General features: G+C 35.5%; 3 protein-coding genes across 4 annotated transcripts; 1 reads left to right on the forward strand and 2 right to left on the reverse strand.

Moving 5' to 3' along the window:
* Positions 1–714: 714 nt before the first annotated feature.
* LOC140990287 (synaptotagmin-5-like) lies at positions 715–4526 on the reverse strand. Its single transcript, XM_073459897.1, has 13 exons — positions 4185–4526; positions 3991–4097; positions 3842–3890; positions 3631–3751; positions 3155–3285; positions 2980–3081; positions 2588–2662; positions 2416–2495; positions 2184–2334; positions 1885–2115; positions 1507–1782; positions 1213–1326; positions 715–1109 (listed from the first exon to the last, which is right to left on the reverse strand). Exons 1-13 carry the CDS (start codon positions 4341–4343, stop codon positions 966–968), a joined length of 1740 nt encoding a protein of 579 aa, XP_073315998.1. The 5' UTR covers positions 4344–4526; the 3' UTR covers positions 715–965.
* Positions 4527–5635: 1109 nt separating this feature from the next.
* LOC140989340 (probable glycosyltransferase At5g25310) lies at positions 5636–7103 on the forward strand. Its single transcript, XM_073458542.1, has 3 exons — positions 5636–5742; positions 5960–6311; positions 6435–7103. The coding sequence occupies exons 1-3, from the start codon at positions 5639–5641 to the stop codon at positions 7101–7103; spliced, it is 1125 nt and encodes a 374-aa protein (XP_073314643.1). The 5' UTR covers positions 5636–5638.
* Positions 7104–7636: 533 nt separating this feature from the next.
* On the reverse strand, positions 7637–13191 carry LOC140989784 (protein PAM71, chloroplastic). Of its 2 annotated transcripts, XR_012177571.1 has the most exons (11): positions 12746–13191; positions 12411–12464; positions 12023–12084; positions 11494–11562; positions 10962–11013; positions 10782–10856; positions 9924–10053; positions 9281–9351; positions 8902–8949; positions 8581–8783; positions 7637–7840 (listed from the first exon to the last, which is right to left on the reverse strand). XR_012177571.1 is itself a non-coding variant. In XM_073459182.1 (10 exons), the coding sequence occupies exons 1-10, from the start codon at positions 13157–13159 to the stop codon at positions 8712–8714; spliced, it is 1047 nt and encodes a 348-aa protein (XP_073315283.1). In that variant the 5' UTR covers positions 13160–13191; the 3' UTR covers positions 8497–8711. The 2 variants fall into 2 exon arrangements, 1 of the variants encoding a protein (XP_073315283.1); XM_073459182.1 differs by lacking the exon at positions 7637–7840 and having other exon boundaries at positions 8497–8783.
* Between the last annotated feature and the right edge of the window lie 574 nt (positions 13192–13765).

A 13765-nucleotide genomic window follows, 5' to 3' on the forward strand; every position in this document is an offset into this window, starting at 1 on the left:
TTTTTTGCCACTAATTTTTTAATTTACTAAAATGTCACTCGTTTTGAAAAATAATAAAATTGACGTTTCTATTATGTTTTAGTAACTATTTCTTTACGAAAACACTATACTTTTTTGCATTTTTTAATGGTACCATTTTTTTGTTTTTAAAAAAAAAAAAAAAAAAAGAATTACGCAAACACAAACGTGTGTCCCAGAGTACTAATATATCTATATTATTATTATATGAAGAATATGTCGGTTACAAGCTTTACAAACCAATAATGAAAATCTCCAAGTTTTCAAACAAATGAAGTTAGATGAGAAATAGCAAAAAACACCAGTAAATCTGCAACGACGTTCGTCGTACGCCAAATATGGTTTCAAGTGGTTTCGCTATGTTGACATAAAGATCGTCTAATGCATAAAACATAAATTCCAACATAACTAAGATCCTATTTTAGTTGAGTGACTGTTTGCACTATCAATAGAGACTCCAATTTAATTAAAGTTGAGCTAACTAACTGCTAATTGACTTGATAAAATCTTATTTCAAAATTTCAACTATACCCTTCTTATATAACTTTGTTAGATGATTTTTTTTATTAAAATAATTTTTTTTAAATCTTCAATCTTATCTTTACCTATAATTTTATATTTTTATTCTTCCTAATAAAATATAAAAAAAATTCATTAATTTAAAAATAACAAAAACTATCATGTTTGGATAAATATTTCAACCGCAATTAATACAAAAGATACTAATTATATATTCTCAGAGGGTATCGTAGGGAGTTTCGGCCAAGGGAAATTATGCCTATCTTTCTCATATTCCGATGGTGAGCATATATGCATATATTTGGGGGCGTGACTAAACTAGAATGCATTACTCTAAAGGAGCCTCGTGCAACAAAATGACTCGAACCATAGAATTTCCTATCTGTGAGACGTAACTACACTAGAACATATTATTTAAACGAGTGAGATCAGTCTCGGATGATTAGTTGGGGCGTCCATTTGACATGTAAATTCAAGCTTCCGGATTTGGCGCCATCGACGGGGAAGTTGTCCGTGAATTCGCCTTCTAACACAGCCCTTGTAAGGGTCATAACGCATCTTCCTACTTTGTCCTACATATATAAATCATTCACATATATACATGTATATATACATACTGAGGAGATCTAAAGAGTGGAAGTGAATCTAGTTAAGTGATCGATTATGAGCATCTACCTTCCCAAATGTGTCATGATCATATACCTCCAACATTAGTAGCTCATGTAGCCCATTCTCCACAACAAAATCAAATGTTTGATTCCAAACTGGATTCAAGGTGTCATTTAAGACCTGAACATCATCAAGAATGAAAAAAATAAGACAGAATACGAGAAGTTATATATATAGTTTTGATATATTGTCCGTCTATTATGTCTATCTCGGTGCTGTAAGCACAGTAGGTGAACAACATATAAAAAAAATCTATATATATAATGTGTGCGCCTGCTGGGTATCTAAAGTACTACGCACCCTAGTCTTGTATTTCTGTTCAGACTTCTTCATCATCAACACAACAAAAGGATCAGATTTTCCCATTATATCTGTAGCCGGCAAGTCTTGTGCAGATATTACCGTCACCGAAACAACTCCTCTCATGATAACATCCTTTCTCGAATCATCTCCTCCATCAGTACCACTTCCTTGTTTAAGGGTTTTTTCAAACGAAGTCAATCTAAAATCAGGGTCGTAAGGATTCAAATACGAGCTCCTGGAGCTTAAAGGAATATACAAGAGCTCCAGATGAACCTATATACATAGAAACTTCAATGAATGTTATGCATATGAATACTCTATGGTTATCTTTTCACATCATAAAACTACTAAAAATCTTCTAGCATGAATCTTGACCTGACCGCGGTTTTTCTGGTCTTTTGGAAACTCAACATCTTTCACCAATTTCAACCATACATCTTTTACCTTACCAGGGTCAAGATCACTTAGTGCCACTCGACCACAACCAATGAATTCAGAAGCTTGAACTCCTTCATCATCATAAACTCTTACAGTCAAATGTTGAGTGGATATATCCTCCACGGTGAACTCAAAGTGTGCATTCCAGATTGGATTTGTGTTATTGTTCTGGGAAATTAGATTTGAGTTAATAAAAAAACCAAACAAAATAGAATCTCAAAATAAGACATTCATACAATTGTTTTGCTGGTTTTCGTCGTGGCACGTAAAGGTCGAATGAATAATTTGGCAAATGGATCAGATTTGCCAACGAAGTCTTTGTTTGTCAACTCCTTGCCTTCTATGAGCTTCACCTCCAGTGTCCCAACTGGCTTTGACTCAAGATAACTGTAACAGGAAAATGAAAGAATAACTAAAAATATAATTAAAACTTGTATCTTGAATTATGCAAGTTAAATGATCGTTTACCTGTAATCTCCAGGTAATATGGGTATGATTTTGCGGACTGGCCAGGTGATGGAATCTTCAATAGCATCTTTTATTGTACTCTACCAAAGATTACAGAAGACTGAGGCACTTCCACTATTGAACTTACCAGAATTGGAGAAAAGGTAAAAAGTTTAAATGTTAAGAACCAAACCTCAAGGGCATCAGCTATTCCTGGAATTGTAGATATATCACCACCAACAACTTTAAGAGTAAAGTCAAGATTTTTCTGCAAAGGAAAACAACATGAATACACTGGTCAAGCGAATCCTGTTACCGGGCCTGACCTATTCAAAGTGCGATTATCGCATTTCTCAAATGAGAAAAAAATTAATTTTTTATGTGACTTTTCCAAAGCTTCAAGATTTGCCTCTCCTAATTTCATTGAGTCACTTGCACCATTTCTTGGTCCGGACCTATCCTCGCAAATCTTGGGTTCTGCTCGTGTATATATATCTATGTTTGAGTATGTATACGGTGTCTTCGTGTGACACTTCGTGTATACACAGCAAGATAAATGTATTAAAATTAGTCGATAATACTCGCCTTTTCTCTCAAGGAATAACAGACAGCTCCAAAGCAAGGAAACTCGTCAACCAGTGGTTTGAACATCAACCTGAAAACTCCAGTAAATCCAATATTTTTCACCTATGGTCAAGAAATGCATCAGAAAGTAATACAACTGCATCCCTGCACGCACACATATCAAGTTGCAAAATACCTGTATTGGTATTGACACACCAACTTTTGTTTTGATATCAAGTACAATATTTGGATTCCCATCCCACTGCAAATCCAATTCCATAATAACTTCCCCGGGATTATCATCTGTACAGTCCATGATGGAAACACCTAATTCACATATAAAAAAGCAAAAAGGTACATGAGTCTTATCCTGCCTATAACCGCGGTTTTAATAAAATATATCCCTGCTATGTCTTGTGCCGTCTATAGTATACGGACAGCTTGTAACAGTAAGCTCTTCGAATATGTAAAGCCTTTGAACATGTAGAGCTAGCCTAATATTGACACTCGCGAATATTAAGCTATACGTTTCCAGAAGACGTATGTACTCTCTTGGGATACCTACTTTGGAGATATAGTTAGCTAATTCGAAATTTTAATCGTCTGTATTCCGGTTTTTATCAATAAATCGTAGATTTAACCCATTGAAAAAAGGGTAACACGAGTAGTCACCCGTGAATTGTGGTGCCACAGTGCCTAGAGTTAACTTGGAAAACTTGAGAGAGGCCAAAATTGATGGTCTGTATTGTTCAAGCATTGGTTCCACAGAGTTTCTTATTATCTCCGACGCTGCCTGCAGGCGCAAAGATATCATCATGCAACGAAGAAAAACTGGAAAACGGCGTTTTTGGTTTAGAAAATGCAAGAAAAAACATTAATTAACCTCATCAACGAACGGCCATATGTTGTCCAGGTGATGATTAAGCCAAGTTAACTGCACCCATCAATTAATTAAAAACACACCAAATTGATGATATTGTCACTGTCACTATCAACATTTATTGCTTATAGCTAGGGAAGAAATTGCAACTCAACTTCTGTCTCTCTGAGAAGACAAGCCAGGAAGGGTATAAATGAGGCGGGAGTAATTTCCTGGAATCTTCAACTGTCATCCTGGCAAAAGCTCCAACTGTGGCTGCCTAATATATATGATGTTCCATAGTTAAAGAAATTAAAGACATGCAAAATAATCAGTATATATATATTTATATCATATCTGGGCTTACCAAATCAATGCGGCGCTTGGATCTGGTATTCTGGTACCAAGCAAACGCCACGATCAAACCAATACCCAATGCAAAACCCAGAGAGAACCCCACCACAAATCCCATATCCGCCGAGCTTTCTTTGGACCAGTTAATCAACTGATGATTATACATGAACATATATCCATATATAATAAGAACAAGATGTGATCGAGATGTGAATACTGGAAGTATATCGAGTAAATAAGAACATGAAGAATCGATGCAATTAGCTAGAGTGTTGATCTGGTGAAGATCATGTATTCCTTTCTTCTACCTTCTGCCGCATCGATTCGGCGTTGCATGGCTTTTCAACTTTTAGTATTATTTTTTATTATTATAAAATATATCGTTGATTCGTGTGTACGCTTCAAAGAGGTGATGTGGCTCGGGCTTGCTTTGCTTCTAGCGCTAGCGGCCAAACCGCATCAGAAGGCGGTGCGTGTGATTTACGTGCCGCTGTAGCGACATGTGGAACGTCCTTCGGTTGCCACGAAAACATATGGAGTCAACCCAAGAAGATGATCATGAAAAAGAATATTTAATTTGTATAAATAATAATTCAATTTAAGTCAATTATTTTATAATAATATATATTAAATCAAACTTTGAAAAAAAAAATCCAATTTTTTAACTAATCAGAACCGAATTTTCTGATTAAATCAGTTCATCTCTAATTTTGAAAATAATAATAATAATAAATAAATGATATCAAATTGGATAAATCGATTTTTTTTAAAAAATCCAATTTCTGAACTAATCGAATCGAATTTTCGATCCGATTAAATCAGTTCATCCCTGATTTTGATAATAATAATAATAATATTATTATTTTTTGTTAATTTTAAAATTTTTGACATCATTACTACTACTAATATTAATTTATGTCATAACAAAAAAAAATAAAAAATAAATAGTGAATTTTATATAAGAAATGTATATACACTCCCCGCGTTTTCATTCCCTCCCTCTGTCAAATCAAACCGTCAACTGTTCATCCATGCAACACACGCACAGAGAGATAGCATGAGCATACGTATGTAAACTCAATCTGAGAGAGAAATGGCGCTGATGAGGAAGACTGATGGAGTCATTGTGTTCTCCGCAGTTGTTGTAGCATCAATTGCCATTGTTTTCTTCCTCGAGGATAAGACAATTGATCAGGTTGGGTCGTCGTTCGATTCCGCTGGAAATTCGAAGGTATGAATGAATCGATACTTAACTCATCTCTACAGCTGTGGAGTTGCAAAACAACTTTCATTTCGAAAGAATGTTGATGTTTTGATCATTAGTTTTGCGCGTTGTGCAAAACCTGTCAGTTATCATGTTCATTTTGTATGTGGATATATGATTTGAGTTTGATGAATTGGCGATGGCGATTGGACGTTTACTTGGTTGTGTAATTGCAGGGCAGAGCAGATATTGCTATTTTGGAGATGGGACTAGCTAAAGCTCGATCAGCAATCAGAAAAGCAGCTAATTCCGTCGACAAAAGTAATGGCAGCGCCGAAATCTACCGACATCCAGTGGCATTTTATCAGTGAGTGGTTCTCGTTTTCGATTTATGCTAAGAATTTTTGTTCGGTTTTCAATTTCTATTCTCTACTAGGTTTGAATAATCAGTGAGATGTTTTTTTTTTTTGCTAATTTTGAAATATCAAGATTTGAATAATCAGGAGCAAAGTACCAGTCATTGTAAAAGATTTTACAACTCATAGAATCTTTTAATGAATTTTGTGTTTGAAAATTATTCTTAGGAGTTACATGGAAATGGAAAGAAGATTTAAGATTTACGTATATGAAGAAGGGGAGATCCCAATAGTACATGATGGGCCGTGCAAAAGCATTTACTCAAGTGAGGGACGATTCATACATGAGATAGAGAATGGAAATAACGGCTTCAGGACAAGAAATCCCAAGGCTGCTCATGTTTATTTCTTGCCCTTCAGTGTCGCACATATGGTCAAGTACCTGTACAAGCCTAACTCACATGATGCCAGTCCACTCAAAGTTTTTGTATCTGATTATGTGAGAATAATATCGACAAAACACCCCTTCTGGAATAGAACTCGAGGAGCTGATCATTTCATGCTCTCTTGCCATGATTGGGTAATCATAAAGATACATCTTGTGTTTGATCTATATAAAATAATGACCTAAAAGTTCTCAATCAAATGATAACCTCTTTAGAATATTCTCATCATTGATTTTTTTATTGGTTTATTTTTTTAGGGGCCTTTGGCTTCACAGGGAAATGCATTCCTATACAACACATCAATTAGGGTATTGTGCAATGCCAATTCCTCTGAAGGTTTCAATCCACAAAAAGATGCAAGCTTACCAGAAATCAATCTTTATGATGGCAACATAAATCCCAAGCTGAGGTCACCACCGTCCAACATTTCAAGGCCATACCTTGCATTCTTCGCAGGTGGTGTTCACGGCCCCATCAGGCCAATCCTCCTCAACTTTTGGAAAGACCGTGACAAGGACCTCCAAGTTCATGAATACCTTCGCAAAGATCAGGATTATTATGACTTTATGTTAAGTTCCAAATTTTGCTTATGTCCTAGTGGATATGAAGTAGCTAGCCCAAGGATAGTGGAGGCCATTCATGCTGAATGCATCCCTGTGATATTATCTGATCACTACGTGTTACCTTTTAGTGACGTTCTAAGGTGGGAAGCTTTCTCAATACAGGTCGATATTATGGAAATTCCACGACTGAAAGAGATATTGCTCGAAATAGCAGACTCAGGAGAACGATATACAAGGTTGAGGGATGGTTTGAGAGCTGTAAGGAAACATTTTGTTTTGAACCAGCCAGCCCAGAGGTTTGATGTGTTTCATATGATTTTACATTCTGTATGGCTTAGACGATTAAATATAAGGATCAGATGATAACGGTGAACATGGAATCGAAATCAAAACAGAAAGGGCCGGAAAGGTGTGATCTCAATTGTATTCTTTACTCAATATTAATGTTGACCAAATTTTTTGGCAGAACCCTTGTTCCAAATTACTCAAGAAATTAAGAAAAGGGTTAATCCATGCAATGATAATATTGACTTTTAGTTTTCCTTGAGATATGGATGCAAGAAAACAGCTACCTATGTGGTACATATATAATCAATGTAAATATGATCTTCTTTACCTCTAGTACTGCCAACATATGATCTTTTCATATGTGCTCACATGCCCTCCTCCCATCTGCATCACAAATATGTTCTGTGTTTTGCAATATGACTCTTCTTTCATTTTATAAACCACTAGACCATTATTTACTCATCGTAAGAACTTAACAACTTGAAAAGTATGTTTCGATAATTGAAAACATAACTAGTATTTCAAATGTCGAAATCATTTTATTATTCTTAATTCAAAAGATATTCCAAATTCTTTGAAAATATTTTGCTTGTCGTTACACAACTGTGTCATGTCCATTTTTTGGCGGTGTCATGTCCAATTTACCTCCAGTATTATCTATGGATCTGACCTCAGAGATGGTAAGGATCCATGGTGTGTTTTGTGGCTTGGTTTCGTAGATTGACAGGGATGCATGTACATTGATTCGCACAACCGGAGGCATGGACCTGCCAACGTGCTGTGGCTGTTGTTTGATTGTAGAGTGTTTAATTCTGCATAGCGTAGTGTCTTATATACTAATTGGATTTTTTTATACAAATACAAGAAATTTGATATTTTACTCAAGTAAAAGTGCTTTAATATGCAAGTACATAATGCATATTCTAACTCCACCTCCGGCCTATCTCAGTGTTATCAATAGGTAGCGCGTGAAGAACTTTGAGAAGATTGATGATAAAGTCTACTTCAAGAGAGCAATTAGAGATGACATCGAAGATTATGTACAACAATTTATATTTCAGATGAATTCTCATTTCTTGGGATAATATTTTAAATGCTACAAGTGGATTGTGAATTATAGAACTAACGTTGTACTGAAACCTTTTTAGTGGATCCTTTCCTAAACAAAAAGAGAGGTATTTAGACTTCAAACACGTAAAGAAGTCCTTACATTATTTAATATATGCTAAATTAATTTTCCGCACAGATCCGAACATTATTTAATATATGCTAAATTAATTTTCCGCACAGATACCCTTTCGGATCCTAACATGTAAAAATCATTGCAACTCTGCAGCAAGTACTTTCATATTCTGAGCCAAGTAGGGTCTATCCTCTCCCTAGCCTCTAGACTGCATAGCCACCGTTTCGATCCTAATACATACATACAAGACCAGATTGTGTAGTGTGATTTGTTAAACATTTCATATGGAACAGAAAATCGAAAGCCTATTATCTGCATTGAAATTCAAAAATTTCCTTTTGAAAAAGTGTAGATACAATAATCAATGACCTGGCTACCTAGCTCGAAGTAAAAAAATATATGTTCCACAGATTGAGCAGCTTAACTTCAACTCTCATGTAGAATATAATCCCGCAAAAATACTCTTAAGGTCTTCAATGCAGGCAGAGGCAATGTTGACTTCAAGTGAAGATCTCAATCAGTGTGACAGCAGCAAAGACAAGGAACAGGGTACCACCAATGTACGCAATAACCTGTTTTCATCGTCACAATCCTTAGCTAGGCTAGCTAGATCAGATGATCCAAGATTTTACCAACAATCGAATAATTAACGTTCATCTATGATAAACACGTATAAGAAAAACCACCGACCTTCTCAGAAAGGTATGTTCCCAGAAAAGACCCTCCTAGAACAGCAAGCTGCGAAGAGTTACCAGCTCTCACTTAAATATACTAAATATGCATACATAAAACATCACTTACAAGCAAATACAAGTTTAAGATTTTGGACAGTTCAGCTTCTTTCAAAGCTAATATTTTAATCATGCACTTTCAGAATTCAAATAATGATTAGTGATGCAACTTAAATTGTAATAACATCTATCTAAACATTTTGCACAATAGTATATGTAGATTTGTGATGTTTGATTGCAAAACATCTTTTCTCGTTCTCATTATGCTAAGAGGATTAGATAACAAGTTCTTTGGTGGAGAAAGAAAGTGATTTGAGGGAATTGCTGAGGATTATGACCCATGTAGCAACTCCGTGACCAGCTAGTGCCCCTGCAACGACTCCAAGAGGTGATGAGGCTGCAGCAAGAGCTGAAACAAAGAGGATTATGTTGATAATGGCATTCAAAGTCTAACGCTTGCATTATCGTAAGCTAAGAACATTTATTCTTATAAACTTGACTAATTAGTTCCCAAAAAGATTAAGTACTGAAAACAAAAGAGAAGATATCAGGGTTACCTCATAAACCATTGAATCTAACCTAAAGAAAGTTATTTTAGCTAGTGCTTAAAATTGGACATCCAATCACATGCATAAGAATTCCTCAGAAAAATTTACATAGTCAATCCAGACAAAAAAAATAGTCTCCCTCTCTCTTTAGCTCAGCTGTAGCGAAGAACCATGTTATCCAATCAGATAACTCAACTCCCTGGATGTTCATGTATCCAGGGATACTTGACAGAAGACTCGTTGAAGGAATGCATCAATAAGCTTAAAGGATGTTTAAAGAATGAAATGAAAAGTTAATCTTAGATTCTTAGTTCTATGCATGCAAATCTCGGTCATCCAGAAGGACGACAAATATCTCAAATAGCCAACAAACAAAATTAAGAAAAAAAGTAAAAGATGAATCAGTTATTATCTAAAGAAGTTTTCACCATACCTATAGTGGAGAAAAAAGATTTGTCACCCCATTCAGCAACAAAAACTAAAAGGAATGTACTAAAGATGGTGTTAGCTGCAGCCAAAATACCCGCACCGGATCCTGAAAATTCGGAAACTGCCAGCTCTGCCTGGAGAAATAAAATGTTTTATATAAGTTTGATAAATGTTTAATGCACTCGGTTACCGTAAAAAAGAATCAGATGTGAAATGGAAAGATGCATCAGTGAAGTATCAAGGGCTTCCTGAGTCACATAATCGTTATTGAGCCACACCTTGGAAGTATGATTTTCCCGTAACTATTAGATATACTTATATTAAATTATAATATTAAACAGAGATTAATATAAGTATATCCAATAGTAACATGTTAGAAATGAATAGTTAAAGCATACCGTCCGAGTAATTCTACTTTCACAAATTTCTAAGCCACAGACAACTCTGACATGTCAACAGTAAAACTGATAAATATCATAACCCATGCCAAGTGAAGAGTAGCTGTCACTAAATCATTCCATACAACAGACTGAAGAAACAGAGTAATTCAATTTACAGTATCTCCCAGACTCAAATACTTGGTGATTTGGACTATGCATATTGAGACACAGATTTTATATGCTGAAACAGCACAGTGCTAACATCCATATATCTGGAGACTCATGGATGATGACCACAACAGGCTGAGTTCCTAAACAATATATAACAACTGTGAAGAATTCCAACTACAGATTATAGATGATCATTCATTACAATGTCAATGTGATTTTCCTAGTCCTCAAACTTCAATGAAATATTTGATGTTCAGCTGATTCTCAACTAGACTTTATCATTATAATTGCCTTTCTGCCGAAATATTTACCTCCTTTTGTTCTTCTTCTGCTTTTACCCCATCACTTGAGGAGGCATCAACCAAGGATGACACACCAAAATACACCTACAATAAACCAAAGTTGCCATAACTTTTAGCCAAGGGCGATCAGAAATTTGAGATATCAATGAATGACTACGGGGTGGCTTTTGTTCTGGCTAAAATCCTTACCAGGAGGCAAACTGCAGCAAGATCATCAATTGGCAAATTGGCATCCCCAAACCTGTAACGATGAAATCATTAGGAAATATGGCTTGAAGTCACCCTTAATTTCGTCTGGGAGTTTGAATATGTCCAATTGAAGCTGCCAAACAAAATGCCTAAGCAACTGGCAAGATAGTAAACTAATCCCTGGAAGCCAATAGAGAAAGAGTGAGACCGATAATGGCAGTCACTGCCTCCCTTTTAATATTACTGCCCCATCCTCGAAAAAAGTAAAGTGTCAGTTTGGCCCCCTTCCGCTACATTTCTATCCACCAATGTTCCTAGAAGTTCAATAATTTCTTGAGAAAGAGTTATTTTTTATAGAGAAATTAAAGATAGATGCAGGCAAGCTGGTACGATAATTTTGCTCTAGATGCCTGCTAGAGACTACTCTCTGGAATCTCACAACACTAATGCTCCAGAGAGCACCGACGTAAGGAATATTATATAAACCAAAAGAAAAGCTTCTTTATTTGTATAAGTTACCAGGGAATCAAACCTGAATGGAAGGATGTTATCAACATAGTGAAAAGTTCGTCCAATGATAACCGATATGATAGTCATTACCCTGCTTATAAAACATCAATGAGTGCAAAGAGAGAACCAACATCATCTAGATATCGTGAGCTCTACAATGTACTGTTCAAAAGCTTAGAGTAGATCGGCATAACATATCTACTTCCAATATTTGCAAGGTATATCTTTAATGTTCGAAGAACGTAAAATAATATTATAGCAGTCATCCAGATTAAGACAAAATGCAAAGAATTATGATTATGTGACCACGTAAATTCATAAATACAACCTGCAAAACCAAATTAACACTTGTTTATGACATATTCATTCATGCAATGGAAATTTAAACCTAAGGAATCATAACTTCCCTTAACTCTATTTAGTGAAAAGGAGCTACGAATCAGCAAACATTTTCTGGTTCATTGGTTAGGGGAATAAGGAGATTCAATCAATACTGGAACAAGTGTAAAGACCATGCATCACAAATGCTTATCCATAATCAACCAACTAACCCGAGTGCACCAAAAGTCCCAATAAAAGTGACAGCAGCAGAATTCCTAGCAGCTAGAAGTGCCTGCACAGAAGATCAATCAATAACCCCAAAATGTATCATATATATAACACCAAATAACATACTGGGAATCAGAGTATACTCCAGTAAAATAGTTGGATGTGATTCTATAAGAGACTGTAAAATGATTTTATCATATGATTGAGTAACTCTATAAGATATTAACATCCATATTAAAACACGGGGTCTTGATTCAATATGTGTCTTACTGTATCTACATTGATAACAATCATATTTCACTATGATTATAGATTCAAATTTGCGCACAATGTACTCATATGAAAGCAAGTTGAAGGACATAAAGCACCTCGAAGTTACCACTATCTTACCGCGATAAAGAAGGTTTTGTCTCCAAGTTCAGAGAAAAATATCAGCAAGAATGCCTGCAAGTAAGATTACTCGGTAAAATTTATATGTAGCATTTCCATGCAAGCCCAATAATTTATCTAAACGAAACGATAAATTATTAACTCATATGAAAAACTGAAAGATTTCATCACTTAAACAAGGGTAGAATAAATAATTGTCAAACAACCAAGAGTCGATTATTGAAATGCGACTTACTTACCTAAGGTAGAAAGTCAAAAGTTACGTGTTTTTTCAAGGTTCGTGATATATGCTTGAAGCCTAGCAATAATTCAAGTTGTAGGGAGAAATTACTAACTGAAGCAAAACCTGTGCTAATATCGCCTAGATCCCCCAAAAACGAAAACGGCTGCAGGCTGGTTGAAATATCTGAACCCGCGAGAGCTTGTTCAGTAGTTTGAAGGGTGAAAGTTCCACACATCAGCAAAAATTTCAGACAGCCAAACGATGGAACTTCTAGAATTCGGAAACCCGGAGATGTTCGACTCATCTTCAACAAAATTCTTGACTGCTTCTCGTCTGCCTCCGTGTCTCTCACGCTACTAAGCTTCTCTCTGATGGTGCCGCCCCTTTCATCCAGGGAGAAAGGAAGTTGAAGAGGTTTTGGGAATGTGGGCAAGCGTATTTTGGGAGAAAGAGTGGCTTTAGGCGCGGGAATGGGCGGGACGAGGTTGATGAAGCTCTTGGTGGAAGCCATGATCATGCTGGCCATGGCTGCTCTTCGAAGGGAAAGCGTTATCTCTTCCTATCACAAATGTGGTGCGCTTGACTTTGTTATTATTATTTTTATTTATATCGAAATAATTTATCTATGTAAATTTTATAGGTTTATATTTATATTATATTTTTGTTCAAGTAATAAATTTAATCTTATAAATTATTTAAAATTTTGAAATTTTATATCATTTTTATATCCAATAAATAAATATAGATTGGGATGATAATTTTTAAGGATGATTACACTTATTTTTCTTTGAAATAATTCTACTTATTTCAAGACAGCCTGACTGAGTTACTTGTTGTTCGAGAATGTATTATTTTAGTCTATCATCTCCAGTGGACCAATATCATTGTAGAAACTAATGCTCGTAATGTTGTTGAATCTATTCGTCATCCTAATGCTTTAGCACATGAAGCTTCCATTATCTCTTTTATTAGAAGACTAATGCTGCAAACATCTGGATTCACCATCACTTTTTGTTGACGTTCTGCCAACGAAGCAGCTCACGAACTTGCTTCTGTTGGTCTCAGAAATTTGGTGGATGTTGATTACAAAGATTGTAGTCCTTTTTATTTAAACTCATTTGTAAGAATTGAC

Source organism: Primulina huaijiensis, chromosome 12 (assembly GCF_012295235.1).
Source record: "Primulina huaijiensis isolate GDHJ02 chromosome 12, ASM1229523v2, whole genome shotgun sequence".
In the NCBI taxonomy this organism is placed as follows: Eukaryota; Viridiplantae; Streptophyta; class Magnoliopsida; order Lamiales; family Gesneriaceae; genus Primulina; species Primulina huaijiensis.

Excerpts from the sequence above, each read along its gene's own strand:
- LOC140989784 (XM_073459182.1), bottom strand. The coding sequence starts at position 13,159 with ATGGCCAGCATGATCATGGCTTCCACCAAGAGCTTCATCAACCTCGTC. Across the intron at positions 10,857-10,961 it reads TTGCTGCAGTTTGCCTCCTG|GTGTATTTTGGTGTGTCATC; the intron begins GTAAGGATTTTA and ends GGTTTATTGTAG. Across the intron at positions 8,784-8,901 it reads GAACATACCTTTCTGAGAAG|GTTATTGCGTACATTGGTGG; the intron begins GTCGGTGGTTTT and ends CGATGAAAACAG.
- LOC140989340 (XM_073458542.1), top strand. The coding sequence starts at position 5,639 with ATGGGACTAGCTAAAGCTCGATCAGCAATCAGAAAAGCAGCTAATTCC. Across the intron at positions 5,743-5,959 it reads CATCCAGTGGCATTTTATCA|GAGTTACATGGAAATGGAAA; the intron begins GTGAGTGGTTCT and ends AATTATTCTTAG. Across the intron at positions 6,312-6,434 it reads TGCTCTCTTGCCATGATTGG|GGGCCTTTGGCTTCACAGGG; the intron begins GTAATCATAAAG and ends TTATTTTTTTAG.
- LOC140990287 (XM_073459897.1), bottom strand. The coding sequence starts at position 4,343 with ATGTTCATGTATAATCATCAGTTGATTAACTGGTCCAAAGAAAGCTCG. Across the intron at positions 2,663-2,979 it reads GTTATTCCTTGAGAGAAAAG|AAAAATCTTGACTTTACTCT; the intron begins GCGAGTATTATC and ends TTTCCTTTGCAG. Across the intron at positions 1,783-1,884 it reads ACCAGAAAAACCGCGGTCAG|GTTCATCTGGAGCTCTTGTA; the intron begins GTCAAGATTCAT and ends CTATGTATATAG.